Raw genomic sequence first — 19,381 nt, forward strand, 5'->3', positions numbered from 1 at the left:
TCCCCCTGTCCATCCCCATCTCGTTTCTTTTCTTTCTCTCTCTCTAACCCTGGATCCACTTCTCTCTCCTCCACATTCCCCTCTCCATTAACCTTCACTACAGGTCAACAATCTCATTATTTCCTGGTTTATCTTTCCTATGTTTATGTTTGCATAAATAAGTAAACACTTGTGTAGTTTATTACTTTCCCCTTCTTTTTTACACTAAAGGTAACATATTCTCAATCTTTTTATGTACTTTGTTCGTTTTCATAGCTATTTCCATTGTGTGGACATATCATAATTTATTCAAACACAGACTTGTATATGGACATGTAGGTTGCTTATGGCAAATTACAAACAATTCTGCAATAAATACTAGTTTTGCTAGACATTGCAAATTCCTCTCAACATCCTTGCCAGTTTACAGTCCCACAGCAATAGAGGAGAGTGCTTTATTTATTGATGCCATATTACTATTCAGCAAGAAGGGACATATTCATGATGCTGGGTTTTCTTATCCAAGAAAAAGGAACACACAAATCACTTGTATGTCTCTCAGGAAAGTATTCTTCTACCATTTGGTACATTTTCTGTTAAATTTAGTCCTTGATACTTTATCTTCTTTCTTGGTACCAAAAGTGGAGTTATCATTGTACCCTCTATTAGGTTGTTGCTCATGGGTGAAGGCATGTTTTTATTGAATATGTTGGATAGCAGTGGAGTCTGTGGCCTCATGATCTGAGGGGGAATGTCCCTAAGCCTGCCATTAGGTGACCTTCTGGCTTCATGACCAAGGTGACACAGACATTGATAGCAGTGAGGTAAATATATATATAGATGTAGTATATACCTCGTGTGTATTTATGGACTCACTTTAAGGAAGTACCTATCAGTTCCTATCTTCCTGAGTGTCTCTTAGAAATGTGTGTTGACACTTGTCAAATTTCTTTTTCAGCATTTATGGAAATAAGCAAATTATTTTTCTCCTTAGATATCTTAATTTAGTGGATAACGTTAATGAAATCCTAATATTTAAATTGAAACAAATTCCACTTGGTCAAGTTATATCATTTTTTGTGTGGCATTATTTACTAATATCTTATTTATTAATATTTTCACTAGAAGGTTTTCATCAACTTTTGTAGGTGAGTTAGTCTTTATCAGATTTAGGAATCAAATTTTCAGATGGAAGGGCCTTTTAAAAATGTTACTATTTCAGTTTTATTCTGATCTGATCAGAGTGTGTTTATAATATTTCTACTATAAGGAACTCACTGTCGTTTTCTCTGTGGTATACTCAATGATTGGGTTTGTGAATGTCCCATGTGAGCTTGAGAAGAAGCTGCATTTCTTTTTATTGGGTGTAGCTTTTGGTATATTACCCATAAGATTTACCCCCACTGATTATGTTATTCAGGTCTTGTACATCCCCACTCATTTCTGTCTCCTTTTGGTGTTAAATTATCGTATTATTGGTGAGTTTCTATGCCTGACTCCTTGCATTTTGTGTAGATTTTTCTCCAAAAGGTGGTTGGTCTGATATCTTGGAGTAGAAGCATTTAGAAGGGCTCTGCCTGCCTTGCACTTTCGGGCTTCAGGCTCTGTGATGCCCCCTTTGTCTTTCCCAGGCTTGAGCCTGAGCTGTACGATGAAACCAGATCGTCCCTGACTTGCTTGTCATCCAAATGGCAGGTGGGCCACTCTCCTTTTCAGCCTTTCTGAGTCATTTTGTGCAGGTGTGTCTCTGGTTTACCTGTACCGTTGTGTCTTAGTTTGGCGGCCAAATCTGAAATCTTCTGTGTTGTAAAAGTTCAATTAAACCCACTCATATTCATTGATAAAACTCATATGTTTGGGTTCAAATCTATCATATTATTTTATGTTATAGTTATTAATGTAAATTGTTATATTTGCTGTGTTTCTTTTTTACAAGATGCATATTTCTTTGATCTTCTACAAAATTATTTCTTCAGTAGTTAGGGAGGTTTGCTTTTTTGTTCTTGTAATTACGTGCGTAGTCAGTTCTTTTAAAAAGATTGTTATCCTGTAGTTTCCTTATTTAACCCATTACTCTCTGGTTTGTATGGGGTTTTTTAAATTCCCTTTGGTGCTTACCTATTGCCCACATGATCACCAGGAAACCTACTCAACTTCCCCTCTCTTCCCTGTGACCTCCCTCTGTAGCATTTCCATCTTGCCAGAAATCAGTGCTAACACGGTACAGCACGGATCACACAAACTGCCATTCACCCGCCACTTCTTTCCCAGATCTCCAGTTACTTCCAGCTTTGCAGATGGCAGGTTGTCCGTAGGTCGATCACTCATCTTCTGTCTTTCTTCAGAGGATGTGCTGGGGGTTTCACGTTCACACGACTGCGGCTGCCTCTGGTACAGATGACACTTTACCGCCCTGACGGGGGCGGGGCCCACGCCACGGGTGACTTCAGGGGCACTGGCGTCCCCGTCATGCCCAGTGAACCAGCCCCCTAACTCTTCTCACAAATGTGTCTATCATATTCAGCATCCAGGCTTGCAGGACTTTCACTAGTTTATTTCCTACAGATTTTATATCTTTGATGCTCATGTGAGTAGTATCATCTTATATTCCATTTTCCTTCCGTGTTGCAGTGTGCAATGCAATCAGATTCTGCGCCCTTGGCCTTGGGTCCTGTGGCCCTGCTAGACTCTTGTTTTGAACTTTAATGGACAGTCTGTAGATTCTTTTGGATTTTCTGCACACATAGCCATTTCAACTATAATTAACTACAATTTTGTTTCTTTGTCTCCACTGGTAATATTTCAGTTATCAAACTTAGATGCATACACTGGTGTTTATTCTATGATTGTTTCAGCCACTCTAAATGTCTGAGATAGCACCAATACAATAAAACATTTAATTAACCAGGAAAGTTATTAGTGATAATATATTTTTATATAAGTAAAATTTCTTATAAAAAGGTCAAAATCACTCCACTTATTTGGAACAGTCTCCAAATTTGGTCATAAAAGCTGTTCTGAATGATCTCGTGGTCGATTGGAGTCATTACCAAATGTTGGAGTTGGCCAGCTTCCCCCCCTTCCTTCCCAACCTCTGAAACTAGCCTGAGTCACACTTGGCACCCCCCAAAGTCCTCACAAAACAAAACAGTATGCTTCCTTGGAAAGTCATAAGTATTATTTCCGTAGTTTTAGGAGTTGCTCGTTATGGACTCTCAAGGCAGATGAGAACACATGACAAATGCGCTATTTGTAAGTCTACTTGCAGTGGGCCCTTCGAGGAAAACAGAGAACACAGAAAAATCATGAGCACTTATTAACTAGGCAGTTTTGAATAAATCCACCTGGCAAATCAATAATTACCTGAGTAAAATGGGAACTTGGAAACCCTACGTAGTCATACAACATTGTAAAGACAATTCTTTCCATCAGCTCAGCAAAAACATGGTTTTCAAACCAACACAGAGGAGAGATGTGTTTCATTATCTTCCCCAGCACACGTGTGATGCACTAAGATGAGTCTTCAATGTTCCTAGTCCTCTAAAAATATCACTGTTACAACCTCAATGAAAAGGACTGGTTTCTGCAATGTAGTTCTTTAAAAATGCACAGATCCATAGTGAGTAACTACAGCTGCATCCCCCTGGCGTGCACATGCTTGTGTGTCTGCAAGATTGACAGCAGAAGATGCGCTTGGTTTGGCCGATTTACCACGTGGCCAAAAGCCACACCACCCTCCTGTCTACCCTGTTTATCACAACGTCAAGCATCAATGGATTTGGAAAATCCATGTTCTATCTTCTTTGTTAGCATGAAGAAATAGAAGCTTAACTAGGTGAAGCAGAGGATTGTCAAGGCTAAATTTGGCAAATGATCCAACTCCTTCAATAGAATATGTCTTACTGTTCAGATTTTAATATTTATGTTTTCATATCTCAGTATATGCACTAAATACAGCTACAAGACTGCTTTTAACTCAGGAAGAAAAATTCAAATAACAATCTCTATTTTAGCTTGGTCTAAAAATAATGCTTCATGTTTGACCTTTGATATCTTTTTTTATGTTAAATAAGGGAACTTCTAACTGCCCAGAAAAAGGACTCAGTGACAGGGGTGACTTGGCTCTTCCTTCCCAGTCTGTGGGGGCAGGATGGGCAGATGTGCCGAGGACGGTCGATACTGCTTGCCGGGCCCCTGCAGATTCAGAGTCTCCACTGTCTATAAGTCAGAAATCCACACAAAATTGAAGCCCCTCATAAAAACAGGAGGATATTGCAGAGAATTAGAACAACCCTCTGGTGCTGGAGAAATAGGGACTGGCCAGCCCACTGCTTACTTCACACGGTCCCCGGAGATGTTGCTGTGTCTCCACTAGACACTGACTTTCGCAGAGCGTAATGACAGCAGTGTCCCCTGGATGAAGGGCAGGGACTACACCTGCCCCCTGTTCCTGGGCAGGGCATGAGCAGAGGGCACATTTCCCAAGCACCTGCCCACATTGCACCAAATTTTATACCCAAGTTGGTTTCAAATAAGTTTTTAAAATTATAAAATCAATAAGGAGGGACAAGATGAAAACAAGGTACTTTTTAAAAAGTAATAATAATGAAAATAAAGTTCTGAGCAAAAAATTATTTATATTTATATGTTATATAGAATATTGTGTATTGCTAATACGTAACACGACCAAAGCAGTGACTTACCCACAGGACACCTAAGACTGCATGAATGTATAAAACTTCATGCGAGTCCTGTGCTGGTCCTATATTTAGAAGAACAGTCTGCTTAGTGAGGCTGGAATGTGACCTCAGGTGTGCCCAGAAGACCCTTTTGAATCTGCCACCTGCCTTCTCTGAGGTCAGTGGTGTGGATGCTGTGTTTGGAAAGGACCCGTAAAAGTGTTGTGTGTGGAGTGTTTGGCGGGTGAGCTCATTCTGCTGGCCCCACATGGCATTAGTGGGTGTTTTCTCCCCCAGGACCAACGACACAGGTGTGCTGTCCTATAAGGAGCACCTGCCCGTGACACGCATCGTGGTCACAGACACAGCCCGCCCGAGCTCTGCTGTAGCCTACAAACTGGGGCCTCTGCTGTGCCAAGGGGACCGTAAGTAATGCCCTAAGGGCCTCTTTCCTGGGAGCGGCTGGTCAGCATGATGGCAAGGGGGCTGCAGCATGTTGAACAGCACTGCACTCCAGCAGGTGCTGATGAAGGAGGAATTATGTCCCCTTGTAAACTGGGAAAGGGGTCAATGTTGTGTTGCTCTTACTCAGTACTTGATATAAACCATCACTATGGGATGTGGTGACTAGCCTGAGGCCAGGAAGCTTCAGAGCCTGTCCACTCAGAGCGGCCAAGTGCCCCCAGGGAGGGCTCCAGAAATCTCACAGTTCAGGATTATCATGAGACAATTGGGAATTTCTTCTAGTCATTCCATTTCGCAGTTAGGGTTTTAGTCTGGGTGCAGGCAAGGAAGATGGTCACCGTTGTTTGAGCCCACGGGGGACAGCTGCTGGACGTCAGGCGGAAGTCAAGTTGGGGGCTCGGGGCTTCGGAACAGACTTTTGAGAGCTGTTGTGTGTGTTGTTGGTGGTGTTTTTTGTTCATTATTCTTGATTTCATCAGGTTTGGGGAGAAATACGTTCTGTACCCCAACTCCATCCCACCATCTTTATTCAAAATCCCTATGCAAACACTTTACCTATGGGAAAAGCGGTGGTCTTCGTTTTTTGACGACCTGAACTGCAAATTCATTTTAAAATCTTTGACATTTTCACTCTGCAACCCATTTTATTCGATTATTTTTTCAGATAATTTATTCCATTAAAATTTTAAATGTAATCTGAGCATCTGGCTTGGTGCTCCCACTGAAGACATGCAGTTAGGAAACTTTTTTCTCAGCATCCTGTGGTCTGAAAAGTCATTACTGAGCCCCTGAGATTGGCTCCCTAATTTGTCTGCAGCAGCTGGAACAGTTGTCTGGGGCTCGAAGCTGCGCAGGGCACGTTAATATTTAAGGCGTGCACAGCAAGAAACAACCCATGGCAGGGGACAGGCTCACAGAACAAGAGATGAGTTCATTAATTTCTCCTCCTTTTGGCATTGCTACATCAAAACCATGTCAGATGCAGGCGGATTGATCCCATTTTCAAAGATCCTGGACGACAGCCTTTACGGGCCTCCACAGCGCCAGTCCCACCCAGGGTCTGGGCACGTCCACCATTTTTAAGTGTTTACAGCAGCTGATTGCCTTGCTTTCCTTTGGATTCTTCTCTCTGATTTCCCTGGCTGCCCCACCTCTCCCTCCACCTCTTCTGTCTTCCTTCCCCACTCCCATTTGTTCCACAAATAACAGGAGCAGAATTATGGGAAGACACATTATGAAACCAAAACGAAAGAAGTATCCAACCTGCTCACGGGCTAAAGAAAAGAGGAAATATTATCCAGACATTTAGTCAGATAACTATGGATTGTGTCCAGTGGTGCAACAGGATGCAAGACAGAAGGCTGTCACTGTCTTCCTGGGCAGAGAAGACAAGTCGATGCACACACGCAGGATGGCGCAGGCCCACAACGTGGAGAAGACAGGACACCGTGTGGGGATTCAGGAGGCTTCACTGGGAAAGACCATCCGATGAAGACCGGCAGGACCGGGGACCATCCGATGAAGACCGGCAGGACTGGGGAACACGCATGGGTGCAGGGAAGAGCATCCTGAGTGGAGCCGGTGGATGGTTGCTGGCCTGGGGTCCCCGGCTAGTAGGAGGGACCTGGGCGGCCAGGCCACTACAAGTGGTGAGCCACACTGGGAATTTGCTTGAAGGTAGAGGCAGATTGATGTGAACTGTGAGCAAATTCAAGATAACACTGAGGGTTTGGTCCAGACAGCAGAGGATGGAGCTGCCATTAATGAAATGGGTTGTTGTGGCCTGGTGGCATGAGGCCTGCAGGTCTGAACAGGCTGGTCCAGATGTCTGCGGGGTGAACACAGACAGGGGAGAGGGAGGGCCTTGACCCTGCTCCCCCAGTGTCCCTGGAGAGCCTGCTTGCTGCCCATGGAAGTCGTCCAAGGACAAGTCCCCTGGATGGTTCATGTCCAGAGAGAAGAAAAGAGGTCAAGGACGGAGCCCTGCAGAGGTCAGGGGATGAGGGGCAGCCTGGCAATTCTGGGCAGACAGTGCCCGAGAGGAGGAAACCCAGAGATTAGGAAATGTGCAGGGAAAAAGCAGACCGCACGGGAAGGTGGGAGTGGCTGTCAGACCTCCCATGCCCCAGCCCCATGTGGCTACAGCAGCTTCCGTCCCAGATGTGCAAGAATTAATGGCAGGGGGCGCCTGGGTGGCTCAGTCGGTTAAGCAGCTGCCTTCAGCTCAGGTCATGATCCTGGGGTCCTGGGATGGAGCCCCATGTCCAGCTCCCTGCTCAGCGGGGAGCCTGCTTCTCCCTCTCCCTCTGCCTGCCACTCTGCCTACTTGTGCTCTCTCTCTACCTCTCTGTCAAATAAATAAATAAAATCTTAAAAAAAAAGAATTCATGGTGGATGGTGGGGTGCACACAGAAAACTGGGAGCATCACAGTGCTTTACTTTATGTTTATCTTGCACCTAAACTAAAGTGGGAGGGCTGGTAAATCTTTGGGTCCAAGGTCACTTCTTTCTACCTCCTTTGGACCTGTTGGCTCCAGCTGGCTGCTAGACTAAACGTGTTCCTGAGCTCTAGATTAGTAAAAGTACCTGTCACGTCTTTGGAATACCAGTCACCTTTGTAGTAGCTGCCAATATTAGGAGAGGTCCCCACAAATCCAGAAGGGAACACAGACATTGAAGACTGAAGTGGCTTCTAAGTCTGCTTGTCATGTGAATAACTGTTGGAATAATTCTCACTTTCTGTGAGCTCTGTGAATTTTGTCTGCATGTGCCTCCCCCGACACGGGGCAGCAGGATTCCTGTGCAGACGTGTCTGAAGAGTTTCGTTCTCTTCCAGCTGGCCTACGAACCGAAACTGTCATTATAACCAGCCACATATTTCATTATTTTCATTTTTGTTTTCCTTATTTTTTGATCCCAATTGTTCTTTTCAAAAACATTACAAATTTCAAGAGGAATTTTGAAGTATGAATCAATGCACCAGTGTTTATGTTCCCAAAGCCGAAGCTATAATCCTTAGTGTTTTCTCTTTAAGAAGCTGTGTTTACCAGTCTCTTAAACAGTCAGAAAGATGGATTTGACTAGAAAAATAGTTCTCACCTTAACAATTTCAAATTTATACTTCCAGTTTTAAGAAGCAGAATTTTTATTTTCATATACCTTTGATTTTTAAAGTAAACATCTTTGTTTTAAAAAGCAGTGTGCCTTTATGAATAATAATTAATTATTGGGCTAACTTATTAGTGGGTCAAATAAAAGCTTAGAAAAGAAACTATTTATGAAATCACCCTAATCCAATCGGGCTAACAAAGTTAATTCCCCTGAATAGACAGTATCTGTCTATGCATCCATCTTTCTCACACATATGTACAGAAGACGTACACACTATCAATATAGCTGCACTGTGGATAATATGCATCCCAAGTATTACATTGTATACATAGTAACATTACATATATAATATATATGTTACATTGTATATATGTATATATGTATATATATTAAAAATATACATAATACTACATCTCTTTCTTATGTAAGTAACAATCTGGATTCTGTAACCATTCTGGATCACACAGGTGCACCTGTAACCATTCTGGATCACACAGGTGCACCTGTAACCATTCGGTATCACACAGGTGCACTTGCACACATGCAGTTATATCAGTTATATACACGAGATACAGGTTGCCCTCAAGCAAACCTGTTATCAAATCCCTACCTGTAAGGTTCACTTGATAATATGACTCTTTCCTGGGTGGATGACTGTCCTTCCCATCAAACCCCCAGAGCAGGACATGCACAGGTCTGCTACCACACAGCTCATGGCTCCCGCCCATGAGTTCCAGGACCCCGTCTCTGTACAGGAAGACCCAAGGAACAGAGGACCCTGGCCCCTGAGGGTGCAGGCCACAGGCAGTGGGTCACCTCGTCCAGTTCCACCAGTAAGGGTGGGGTGACCAAAGAGTGTCAATATTAGTTCGAGGCCTTCAGCAGAAGATGAGAGGTGCTCTCCTCGAACTTGGTCGTTGTGGAAATGTGTTGCCCAGGGGAAACAGATTCTAATCTACTAGATTAAACCAGTCCCCCAAGCTTCTCTGTGATCTACTTATAAAATTGAAATGAAAGGAAAGATACACTTTTTTTTGTTTCAGGTGTAGAATTTAGTGATTCATTACTTACACACAACACCCAGTGCTCATCACAAGTGCCTCCTTAATGCCCATCCCCCATCTAGTCCACCCCCACCCACCTCCCTCCAGCAACCCTGTTTGTTCTCTATCGTTAAGAGTCTGTTTTGTAGTTTACCTCTCTCTTTTTTATTCCCCTATGTTCATGTTTCATTCCTTAAATTCCACATGAGTGAAATCATGTGGTATTTTTCTTTCTCTGACTGACTTACTTCGCTCAGCATAACACCCTCCAGTTCCATCCATGTCGTTGCAAATGGCAAGATTTCATTTTTTTGAAGGCTGTATTCCATTGTGTATATGAACCATGTCTTCTTTATCCATTCACCTGTCGATGGACATCTGGGCTCTTTCCATAATTTGACCACAGTTGACAGTGCTGCTATAAACATTGGGGTACAGGTGCCCCTTTGAATACTGATTCAAAAGACAACCCTTTAAAACTGTTTTCTCTAATTTGGGATTTTAAGGCCAAACATTCCTGATGACCAGTCAGCCTGTGTTTGGGAGAAGTCCTTCTTTTCTCTTTGGTGCCGTCCCAAGTCAGTTTTCTTTAACAGTTCAACTGGAAGAGCAGTGTGGTCCTGCCATGTGTGGCTGCAGGGACTCCTGTGACCAATAGTCACCCAGCATCTCCATCATAGAGCAGACCAGGGCCTGGCCCTGAGAAGAACTGTACAGAGGAAACCTCACCTCAGCTAATTATGCTCTAAAGAAAAATAAAACATCTCCAGAATGTGTCTCCACAGAAAAGCCAGCAAAATGGGCTGTTGGCTCCATGTGAGTCCCAGGAAAATCTGAGAACTGACTCCTTGATTTGCCCTGCACCCCCAGACAGAAAGCTGCAAAGCAGACCAGCTTGGCAGGAAGTGATGCCAGATTGATACACACGGTACAGAGGCCAGCAGGGACTGCCTCTGTCCTCCAGACACGGGGTGAGAGGTATCTGGGGTGGCTGTCTTCTGACCCCGTGCATGAACTCATTCTCCAGGAAAAGCAATTTAGACGTGAGTGCTGTCAGGTATGTGGCCTCAGAGCCAGGACTCAGGGTCATCACCAGCCCAGGCTGCACACCATGTCCAACCTCAGGTCCAACAGGAGGCAGCCCCAGCCAAGAGGGAGGCTGGGACATGTAAACTCAAAAGAAAAGTGCAAAGAGAAGCCCAACCAGAGGGGCCCCCAAGTCGCACCGAGTCACAGGATCATGTGTCTTTCAAAGTTCGTTTCTGTCCAAGTGCTAAACCTTGGGAAGGTGCTTTTTGTCTCTGAGAGGTTTTAGGCTATTTATTTTTCGTTGACTTTGAGCAACAGGAGATCGCTGTGGCAGAAACCATTGTGGGTAGTGACTTTCTACCCACCTTATCAGGGCTCAGGTGAAAGTGCATGTCAGGAAGACCACCTCCAGGCTTGGTGGAGGGGTCTCCCCCTCGTGGCCCCAGTCGGGGTGGGAGTGCGGGCTCTGGGGAAGGAGCCAGGCCAGGCTGGGGCCCTTCGACCATCTGGGTCCGCGGGGTTACGATGGGCAACTCTTTGGATTTCTGCAGGGTTTTTTTTTTTAATTCAGTTACGCACATGCTTAACATTCCAAATGATGAGCAGGTAAGGTTTGATAATAAAGTGTGGAGGACATTATCAGAGTGACTCGCCTGGATGCAGAGGAGACTTCCCTCGTGGGTGGTGTGGAGATGGACACGGTTTGCAAGACGCTCTTTCCTGCACCGTGAGGGGAGCGTCTTCGCGGACCCCACTCCCATCGAGCTCTCGTTCAGGCGTCCTGTGGGCACGCTCAGGAGACCAGCAGCCAGGACACCAAACACGGCTGCTCTGTGTGACCCTTCCCTCTTGTCTCCTAGGATCCTTCTGGAACTCCGCTTCCTTCCACACAGAAACTTCATACCTTCACTTCCCCACTTTACATGCAGAGCTCAGCGCCGACGTGTCCTTCTTTTTCAAGACGAGAGCTTCATCTGGGGTGTTCTTAGAGAACCTGGGGATCACAGACTTCATCAGCCTGGAGCTACGTTGTAAGTTTCCAGAAAACTCCATGGGGCCCTTATCACTGGTCAAGGAGCCCTGGATGCTCCTCGTCCCTCCACCCATTAGCTCCAGCCTGAGATTCAGTCCAGTCCTGCAGTTCTGTGAACACCCCGTGCAGCAGGAGCCTGATGGTACACCTGACAGCCCTCAGGAAGTACCTGTCCACGCAGGGTTCATTTTGAGAACACTTCGTCTGGGCGTAGACAGGGTTTGAGTTCAGCTAGTTCCTCCACAAAGTGCTCACTGGAACCCCAAACAGCCTGCAACAGACCACCGGTGAACCCACAGCTTGCTCGCATTATGAAATGGGTGAAGGTCTGGACCAAGTTCTACACAAAATCCAGATGTTTTATAGTTTTTCTACACATGTAATTATGGTTTCAGTCCAGTACAAATCAAAGTGAATTAGCACATTCTGAGCCTAGTTTTTAAAAATCATTATTTTCCCAAGTACAATCTACCTTTGCCCTCTAGTCTACCTGGAAAGATACTCTTCCGCCTGTGGTCGGCGGGGGCCCTGCTTCCCTGTGTCCCTGAGGGCCATCTGGGAAACGGCGCCAACCATCCCACGTGTCCTGTTTCCAGCCCCAGTGGAAGTGGCCTTTTCCTTCGATGTGGGGAACGGGCCCTGCGAGGTCACAGTGCAGGCGCCCGCCCCCCTCAATGACGACCGGTGGCACCTGGTCCGGGCTGAAAGGAACGCAAAGGAGGCCTGGCTACAGGTGGACCTGCTCCCGCCCGGGACACATGCAGCCCCTGAGGATGGGCACGTGCGCCTGCAGCTCAACAGCCAGCTATTTGTGGGTAAGTGCTGCCGGCACCCTTTCCAGCCCCGGGGCGCATGCTGTGGGGTGGGTGACCCCCAACGGAGAGCGCAGGTAAGGCAAGGACAGGACCTTAGCTCCGTGCCCGCCGCCGCTTCTGTCAGCCCCATCGGGCACCTTCAGGCTCCCGCTGCCAGGCCGGGCAGCGCATGCTGCATCCTAGCCTCCCAGCACGCAACCGGGAGCTTCTGTCCCCAGTGCGGACACAGGAGCCAGCTCACTGCCCCAGAGGGTCCGGGCACTGACCTGCCCAAGACTGGCTCCCGAGGGACACACAGTGGGCGCTGCTCTGCCCACTTTGTGCCCAGCGGGAGGTGAACATCAGCAGCTTCCACTTCCGAGTGCTGGGCCCCCACCCTGGGGCCCCCCAGAAATAGCAAGAGAGAGACCAGGAGGGGCGGCCACCACCCCACCATCCGACACCCCCTCCCCTTCTGTGGGCATCCCCGACCTCCTTCCCGGCCCCTCCTGCTCCCCGTTTACCACTGCTCCGCTCAAGCCCTGTGTGGGTCTCCCACTGCGCTGGGTTGCTTGGTTTTCAACTTCTGTGGTGTTGTTTATGAATGACTTTATTGTGATTGGGGGATCAATAAGACAGAGGGATTAGCCCTCCTGCGACCACTCTGTGCATTTCAAATAAATAAGGATGTTGTTTACTTATTACAAACTCCAACAAATGAAAAATAATCACCAACTATTAATGAAATATCAACCAGGCCTCTGTTTGAAGTAGATTCCCAGGATCCCTACAAACCTCCTGCGAGTCTTACAGGCTCCTATCCAAAAGAGGAAGCTTACCCTGACATTTGACAAACACAATTTTTACTATTTTCTGTGTAATTATTTTGCTTTTCTACTTTTTTTCAACGTGGGGCTTGAACTCACAACCCTGAGATCAAGACCTGAGCTGAGATCAAGTTGGTCACTTAGACTGAGCCACCCAGGCACCCCTACAATTTTATTTTTGGAGATATATTTATTGAAATTTCTATGCCTAAGGCACTGTACAGGACACCTGAACTGTGGTCACATGGCCAAAACCCGAATAACATTTGAAAAGATGGGGTTTTTTTAATTGAGTAAATATAAATGAGACATAAAATCCCTCAACTATCATGGGATATTTTCACTTCTTATGTTTTGTTTTTGATGATTGAAATTTCTGTGAACCCCACTTTTGTGTCCCAGTTTTTAGACTGGATTAGTCAATCTAAATCCTTGAATTGTTAATCTGAGTTTGAAGGTGAAATCTCAGATAGGATTCTACATCAGTGTCTGCCCTCCTGAAGTTGGCAGTGCAGTTGTGGGGTGATTTTAAAGAATTTAAAACATCAGAAATAGCCTGAATACTTTGAACATTGGAGAGGCATTGTGTTCAGCCCTTTGTGTGTGGTCTGCTCTGGTTTTGCCGCACTGTTTTCTGTCCGTCTTGCTGAGAACTGTTTCAGGGAGGGTAAGCCCACAAAGCCCCCAAAGCCTGCAAACTGCGAACAGACCAGCCCCAACTGTCAGTAGCTGGATGTACTTTTCTAGGAAAACAGAAGCTATTCTCCACGCGAAGCCAGTTCCTTCAACGTGACATCCCCATGTGTGATCCAGCCCTGGGGGCGGGGGGCAGCCTCTGTGGGAGCTCTGGAGATGGCACTGTGCCGTGTCCAGATATTTGTCCCCACCCTCTGATTTGCCTCCCGCTGCATGGGGCAGCTGCCGTATGCACAGGCATTTTGGAGACCTCCATCTGTTTGGAATCCCTTAGTGAAGAGCAGCCTCATGTCCGAGGCTTGATTCTTTAATGCAAATAATTGCAGGTATTGATTACGGGAGATTCATTACATAAACACAAAGCACACATTTTTGAAAAGGTTTTCTCAAAATGCAATTTATTTCTTGATTGTGAAATAAGAGATATATCAGCTTCATTTAAGTAACTCTTTTTTTTTTTTACCTACTTTGATCAGAAAAATAAAAGGTGGGCAGCAATGTAAATAAAATTTCAGGATTTCTGCAACAATCTGGCAGATGGATTTAATCTCTAGTTTGATGTTTTAGTAAACAATATCCTCTGAAAATACTCCAACTTTTGACTTTGTTTGCCTATTTGAAGCTTTATCTATATTTGGTGAAATTTACATTTTTTTAAATTCTCCGTAATGAAAACAAGATCGAAAGTCCACATCATGTCCAGTTTCTCAGAGTCATCTGTTCCTTCAGTTCCGAGTAGCTGTTGAGGAAGCGGGTGACCACGGACCCCCTTTGGTTGATGTCTGGGTGTCATCCACACGGACCCCCCGAGCCCCGGGGGAGAGAGCAAGTGGGCTACTGCACCACTACTCAGGGGCCACCCACAACCTCAGTCTTAACCCTCACTTAGAGAGAACCATTTTCCCATAAAAAGTCTTAACCAAGCTACTAAACAACTTATAAACCAAAATAACGACTTGTTAGGTGACAGTTACAATAGGACCATCAAACAAACCACAGTATCTCCAAGTGTAGATCAACACATTCTTCCCCATTGAAGAATTAATAAAATAAGCCATAAAGTTTGCCTGGAATCAGAGCCGAGGAGTTACAGAACTTATTCGGTTACTCATTGTCATGTGCTAAGTGCTGAGGGCCAGCCTGTGTGCTTGAATCCCGCTTCTAGTTGAGAGCAAGGTGCCCGCGCAGCTGACCGGGACGCAGGTGGCTGTCCGGTCCGGTTCCACCTCAGACCCCCCCAGAGCAGGGGCCCCTGTCACAGGCTCTCGCGGCCCCCACCCGCCCTGGGTGTCACCCTCTGCAGGAAATCAGATGTGTTGTTTTGGACTTTGGGCCTGTCCAGTGAGAGAAAATGGCACTTACATTTGAAGTGTTCCCATGAGGTGAGCTCTGCCCTCTCTGACAGCCCACGTCCCTCTTCCAAGGGACGCCTATGACCTAACATGATGGATCTCTCTCCAGCTCTGTCTCTCTGCTCTATCGTTTTTTAGGATGTATGCCTAAGGGAGTTCTAATTTTGTTCATTTGTAAGTTCTACGGTAACCAATCATTCCCTGTGCTTTGTGTGTCCGCTTACCAATTCTGAGAACAAAGTTACCGGTTTGTACTGAGACCTCCTCTGTGGATGTGACACACACATGGGGTGATTAAGATTATGCTGAGTGTTCAGAATTGCTATTGCTTCATTTTTGCAATAATAGTTTTCATTCAGAGACTGCATGGAAGAAAGGTCTCTAAAAATGTAAGAAAAAATTGAAGAAAACAAAGTTGATGGCTTTCCCATACAACAGTACCATAGCATTTAGCAATTAGGATCCTTTTCACTTGAAAATAGATCTGGCATATACTAAATCATTCAGTAAAATTCAGATCTTATATGAAGTTGTTAAATTAGAATTATATTCTATGAAACGGAGATTCACCCTCTGCCATAAGACAGTTACTTGAGATGCGGTTTCTAACACTTCCATCGAAACAAACAGTGGTCATGTTTGTGTAAAAGCTAATTTTATTTAAATTATAGTCCACATTTTATTATTCCTGGTATCAGGACCCATGGTGTTCTAGCATTACATTTTAGAAGATTAGATCGCTGGCCTCTCTCCAAGGACAGCGTCACGGGCAAAGACACCAGAGTGCTTTCTCCTGTGAAGATGAGCGTTTCCTCAAAAAGGTGACTAAGAAAAATGACCAAAAAGTCATGACTGAAACATCCACTGTGCCTCTGTCTCTCCCTGCTCTCTGGAGAATTTTGGGAAAGAGCCCTGAGCTGAGCAGAGAACTTTGTTGCAAATACAGGACGGGCTCCCATCTGATGGGACCTCGGTGATTGCACTGATGGAGAAAAACACCACGAAGTGCCTCGCGGGGCTCACACACAGGCCGCCTGGGCCGCACCCCCTGACCCACAGCAGGGGCTCTGGAGAACCGCCCGCTTGTGAACGCCACAGTAAGGGAATCAGGAGGAATTCCTTTGATTCTGTCTTGGTTTGTTCAACGTGTTTGTGAAATCTGTGCTTGTTATTTCATGCACCATTCTGTGTTTCTTTTTAAGTTGCTGTCCCTGTTCCATTATCCGACACACCCTAGCGCCGTCCTTCCCGCGACGGACTGTGGGACGCCGTCGCAGGGGAGCTGCTGGGGCATTTCTCTGCAGGGCCCCGTGGCCACCAGCACGTGGCTCTCCTGGACGCCAGCTGGATCTGCACCTAACTTCCCTAGACACTGCCAGCCGTTTTGTCAAGCTGGTTTTCCATCTTACTGCCCCAGTGGTAGAGCGTCATTGTCCCCGTCTTGTCACCCGTGTCCCGTCTTGTCACCCGTGTCCCCTCTTGTCACCCGTGTCCCGTCTTGTCATCGGTGTCCCGTCTTGTCATCGGTGTCCCCTCTTGTCACCCGTGTCCCCTCTTGTCACCCGTGTCCCGTCTTGTCATCGGTGTGCCGTCTTGTCATCGGTGTCCCATCTTGTCACCCGTGTCCCCTCTTGTCATCGGTGTCCCATCTTGTCACCCGTGTCCCGTCTTGTCACCCGTGTCCCCTCTTGTCACCCGTGTCCCCTCTTGTCATCGGTGTCCCATCTTGTCATCGGTGTCCCCTCTTGTCACCCGTGTCCCATCTTGTCACCCGTGTCCCGTCTTGTCACCCGTGTCCCCTCTTGTCACCCGTGTCCCGTCTTGTCACCCGTGTCCCCTCTTGTCACCCGTGTCCCGTCTTGTCACCCGTGTGTGGGTGCATAGCAGTCGCACCATGTGCCCAACGAGGGCCCCCCGGGGAGGTTGCCATGCTCTCTGAATGTTTATTCGCCACATGAATACTTTCCCAGCAAAGTGCCTGTTTACATTTTGTGCCCCTTTTTTAACTGACCTGTTTGCCTTATTATTATTGACTTGTAGAAATATTATATTATCTGGACACCAGTCCTTTATTGAATACATGAATCACAATTGTTACTACCCTTGAGGCTTGCTTTTTACTTTTTACCAACATCTTTGGATTTGCAGAAGTCGTAATATTGATTTGTATTTTTGTATCTGTATTCAAAACCTTCAAGCCCAGTTCATCAAAGATTTCTTTTGTAGTTAGTGCTCCTTGAGTTTTCTCTGAGAAATCAATGTTCGGAAGAAATTTTCCTACATTTTATTTTAGAAATTTTATAATTTTAGTTTTGGTCTTTTAATTTTTGCTTTCAGGTCTATGATCTGTATAAAAAATATTTTTACATATGGTGTGAGGTAGGATTCAAGGCTTAATTTTTTATACCACTTTTTTAGGGTATGATTGATATGTTAAAAGATAGTTAAGTATAGCAACTGGAGGGTTTCTTTTTTTCTGTTTGTGTGCCCAGTCCTTTGGAGCTGGTGGTGGTGACATGATGTCAGTGTCTCACAGAGTGACCATGCTGGGAGATCTCACTGCTTCAGATTCCATAGTGGGGTTTACTGTCTTGGAGCTCAGAGTTCATACAAAATTCAAGAGTAGTTTATGATATCCAATCTCTTATTTACCTTGATGTTAGATGCTATCATTGTTTTATGGATAGTTTTTTCTAGAATGAATTTTTTTAACATTTAATTTTAATTTTTAAAAAATGTTCTTGGCAACATTTTTACCACTTTATTGAGATATGATTGACATTAACTTTGTATTAGTCCACGATGCATAACATACTGATTGTGTATATACAACAGAATGACCCCAGTAAGTCTAGTCAATATTTGTCACCTCACATGGTTACATTTTTTTCTTATGATGAGAACTTTTAAAGATCTACTCTCTTAGTGACATTAAAATATACAATACAGTATTGTTGCCTACAGCCGCTGTGCTGTACATTCCATCCCATGACTTATTTTTAACGGCAATTTGTAGCTCTTGACCGCCTTCACCCATTCCCCCATCCCCCACCTCCTGCCTCTAACAACCAGCCTGTTCTCCGGATCTGTGAATTTGGTGTCTTTAGATTCCGCCTATAAGTGAGATCTTATGCTATTTGTCTTTCTCTAACTTATTTCACTCAACATAATGCTGTCAGGGTCCATCCACATTGTCACAAATGGCAGGAGTTCTTTTGTTTATGGTTGCCTTATAGATATATATAATTAGTGTATACAACTTGATGAGTGTGGGGAGAAGTCCCCACCATGAAGCCAAAAGCACCATCAAGGATGTGCACATATCCATCACTTCCCAAAGTTTCCTCCTGCCCTTTTTATTATTATTTTTATGGCAACAACACTTACTTTAAGATCTAACCTCTTAAAAATGTTAAGGGTACAAAACAGTGTTGTTAGCTCTAGATCCCTAGAACTTTTTTATCTATCATAACTGAAACTTTGTGCCCTTCAACCAGGAACTCCCCATTTCCTCCCCCCACCCCACCACCCTCCCCCACCCGCCCCAGGCTCTGACGGCCACCACTCTACACTCCGTTTCCATGAGTTGATGATTTTAGATTCCACATATGAATGAGATGAGATAGTATTTGTTTTTCTTGGTTTGTATCTCATTTAGTATAATGTCCTCCACACTCACCCAAGCTGTTGCAAATGACAGGATTTCCTTCTTTTTTAAGGTTGAATAATATACCACATTTTCATATATAGTGTGAGGTATTCATTTGTTAATGTACATTTCAGTTGTTTTCCTATTTTGGCTGCTGTAAATAATCTGCAATAAACATGAAAGTGCAGATATCTCTTCGAGATACTGACTTAAATTCTTTTGGATATATGCCCAGAAGAGTAATTAATGGGTCACATGGTAATTCTATTTTTAACTATTTAAGGAAACTCCATACTGTTTTCCAGAGCGGCTGCACCGGTTTGCATTCCGACCAACAGTGTAAGAGGGTTCCCCTTTCTCCGCATCCTCACCAACATTTGTTATCTCTTGTTTTTTCAGTAATACCCATCCTAACAGGTGTGAGGTGATATACCATTGTGGTTTTGTTTGGCACTTCCCTGATAATGAGTGAGGTTGAGCACCTTTTCATATATCTGTTGGCTGTCTGTATGCCTTCTTTGGAGAAATGTCTACTCAGAGCCTTTGCCCATTATATACTCAGGTGATTTGGTACTTTGCTCTTAAGTGGTAGTAGTTCCTTATGTATTTTGGATATTAACCCTTTACCATATATGTTTTACAAATATTTGCTCCCATTCCGTAGGTTGCTTTTTTCATTTTGTTGATTGTTTCTTTGCTGTGCAGAAGCTTTTAGTTTGCTTGT

General features: G+C 45.0%; 1 protein-coding gene across 2 annotated transcripts in view; it reads left to right on the plus strand.

Annotated features, from left to right (window-relative positions):
* LOC112836267 (contactin-associated protein-like 4) overlaps positions 1-19,381 on the plus strand; it is a 164,518-nt gene that overhangs the window by 124,941 nt on the left and 20,196 nt on the right. The window contains exons 15-17 of one of the 2 annotated variants that reach the window (XM_073888824.1): positions 4,956-5,083; positions 11,167-11,337; positions 11,936-12,154. In XM_073888824.1, the coding sequence (XP_073744925.1) occupies positions 4,956-5,083; positions 11,167-11,337; positions 11,936-12,154 (518 nt within the window). The remainder of the gene's footprint in view (positions 1-4,955; positions 5,084-11,166; positions 11,338-11,935; positions 12,155-19,381) is intronic. The other variant, XM_073888823.1, reaches the window with a different exon arrangement.

The sequence above is a fragment of the Callorhinus ursinus genome, unplaced genomic scaffold (assembly GCF_003265705.2).
Source record: "Callorhinus ursinus isolate GAN/ISIS: 27379988/994484 unplaced genomic scaffold, GSC_fseal_2.0 scaffold96, whole genome shotgun sequence".
NCBI lineage: Eukaryota > Metazoa > Chordata > Mammalia > Carnivora > Otariidae > Callorhinus > Callorhinus ursinus.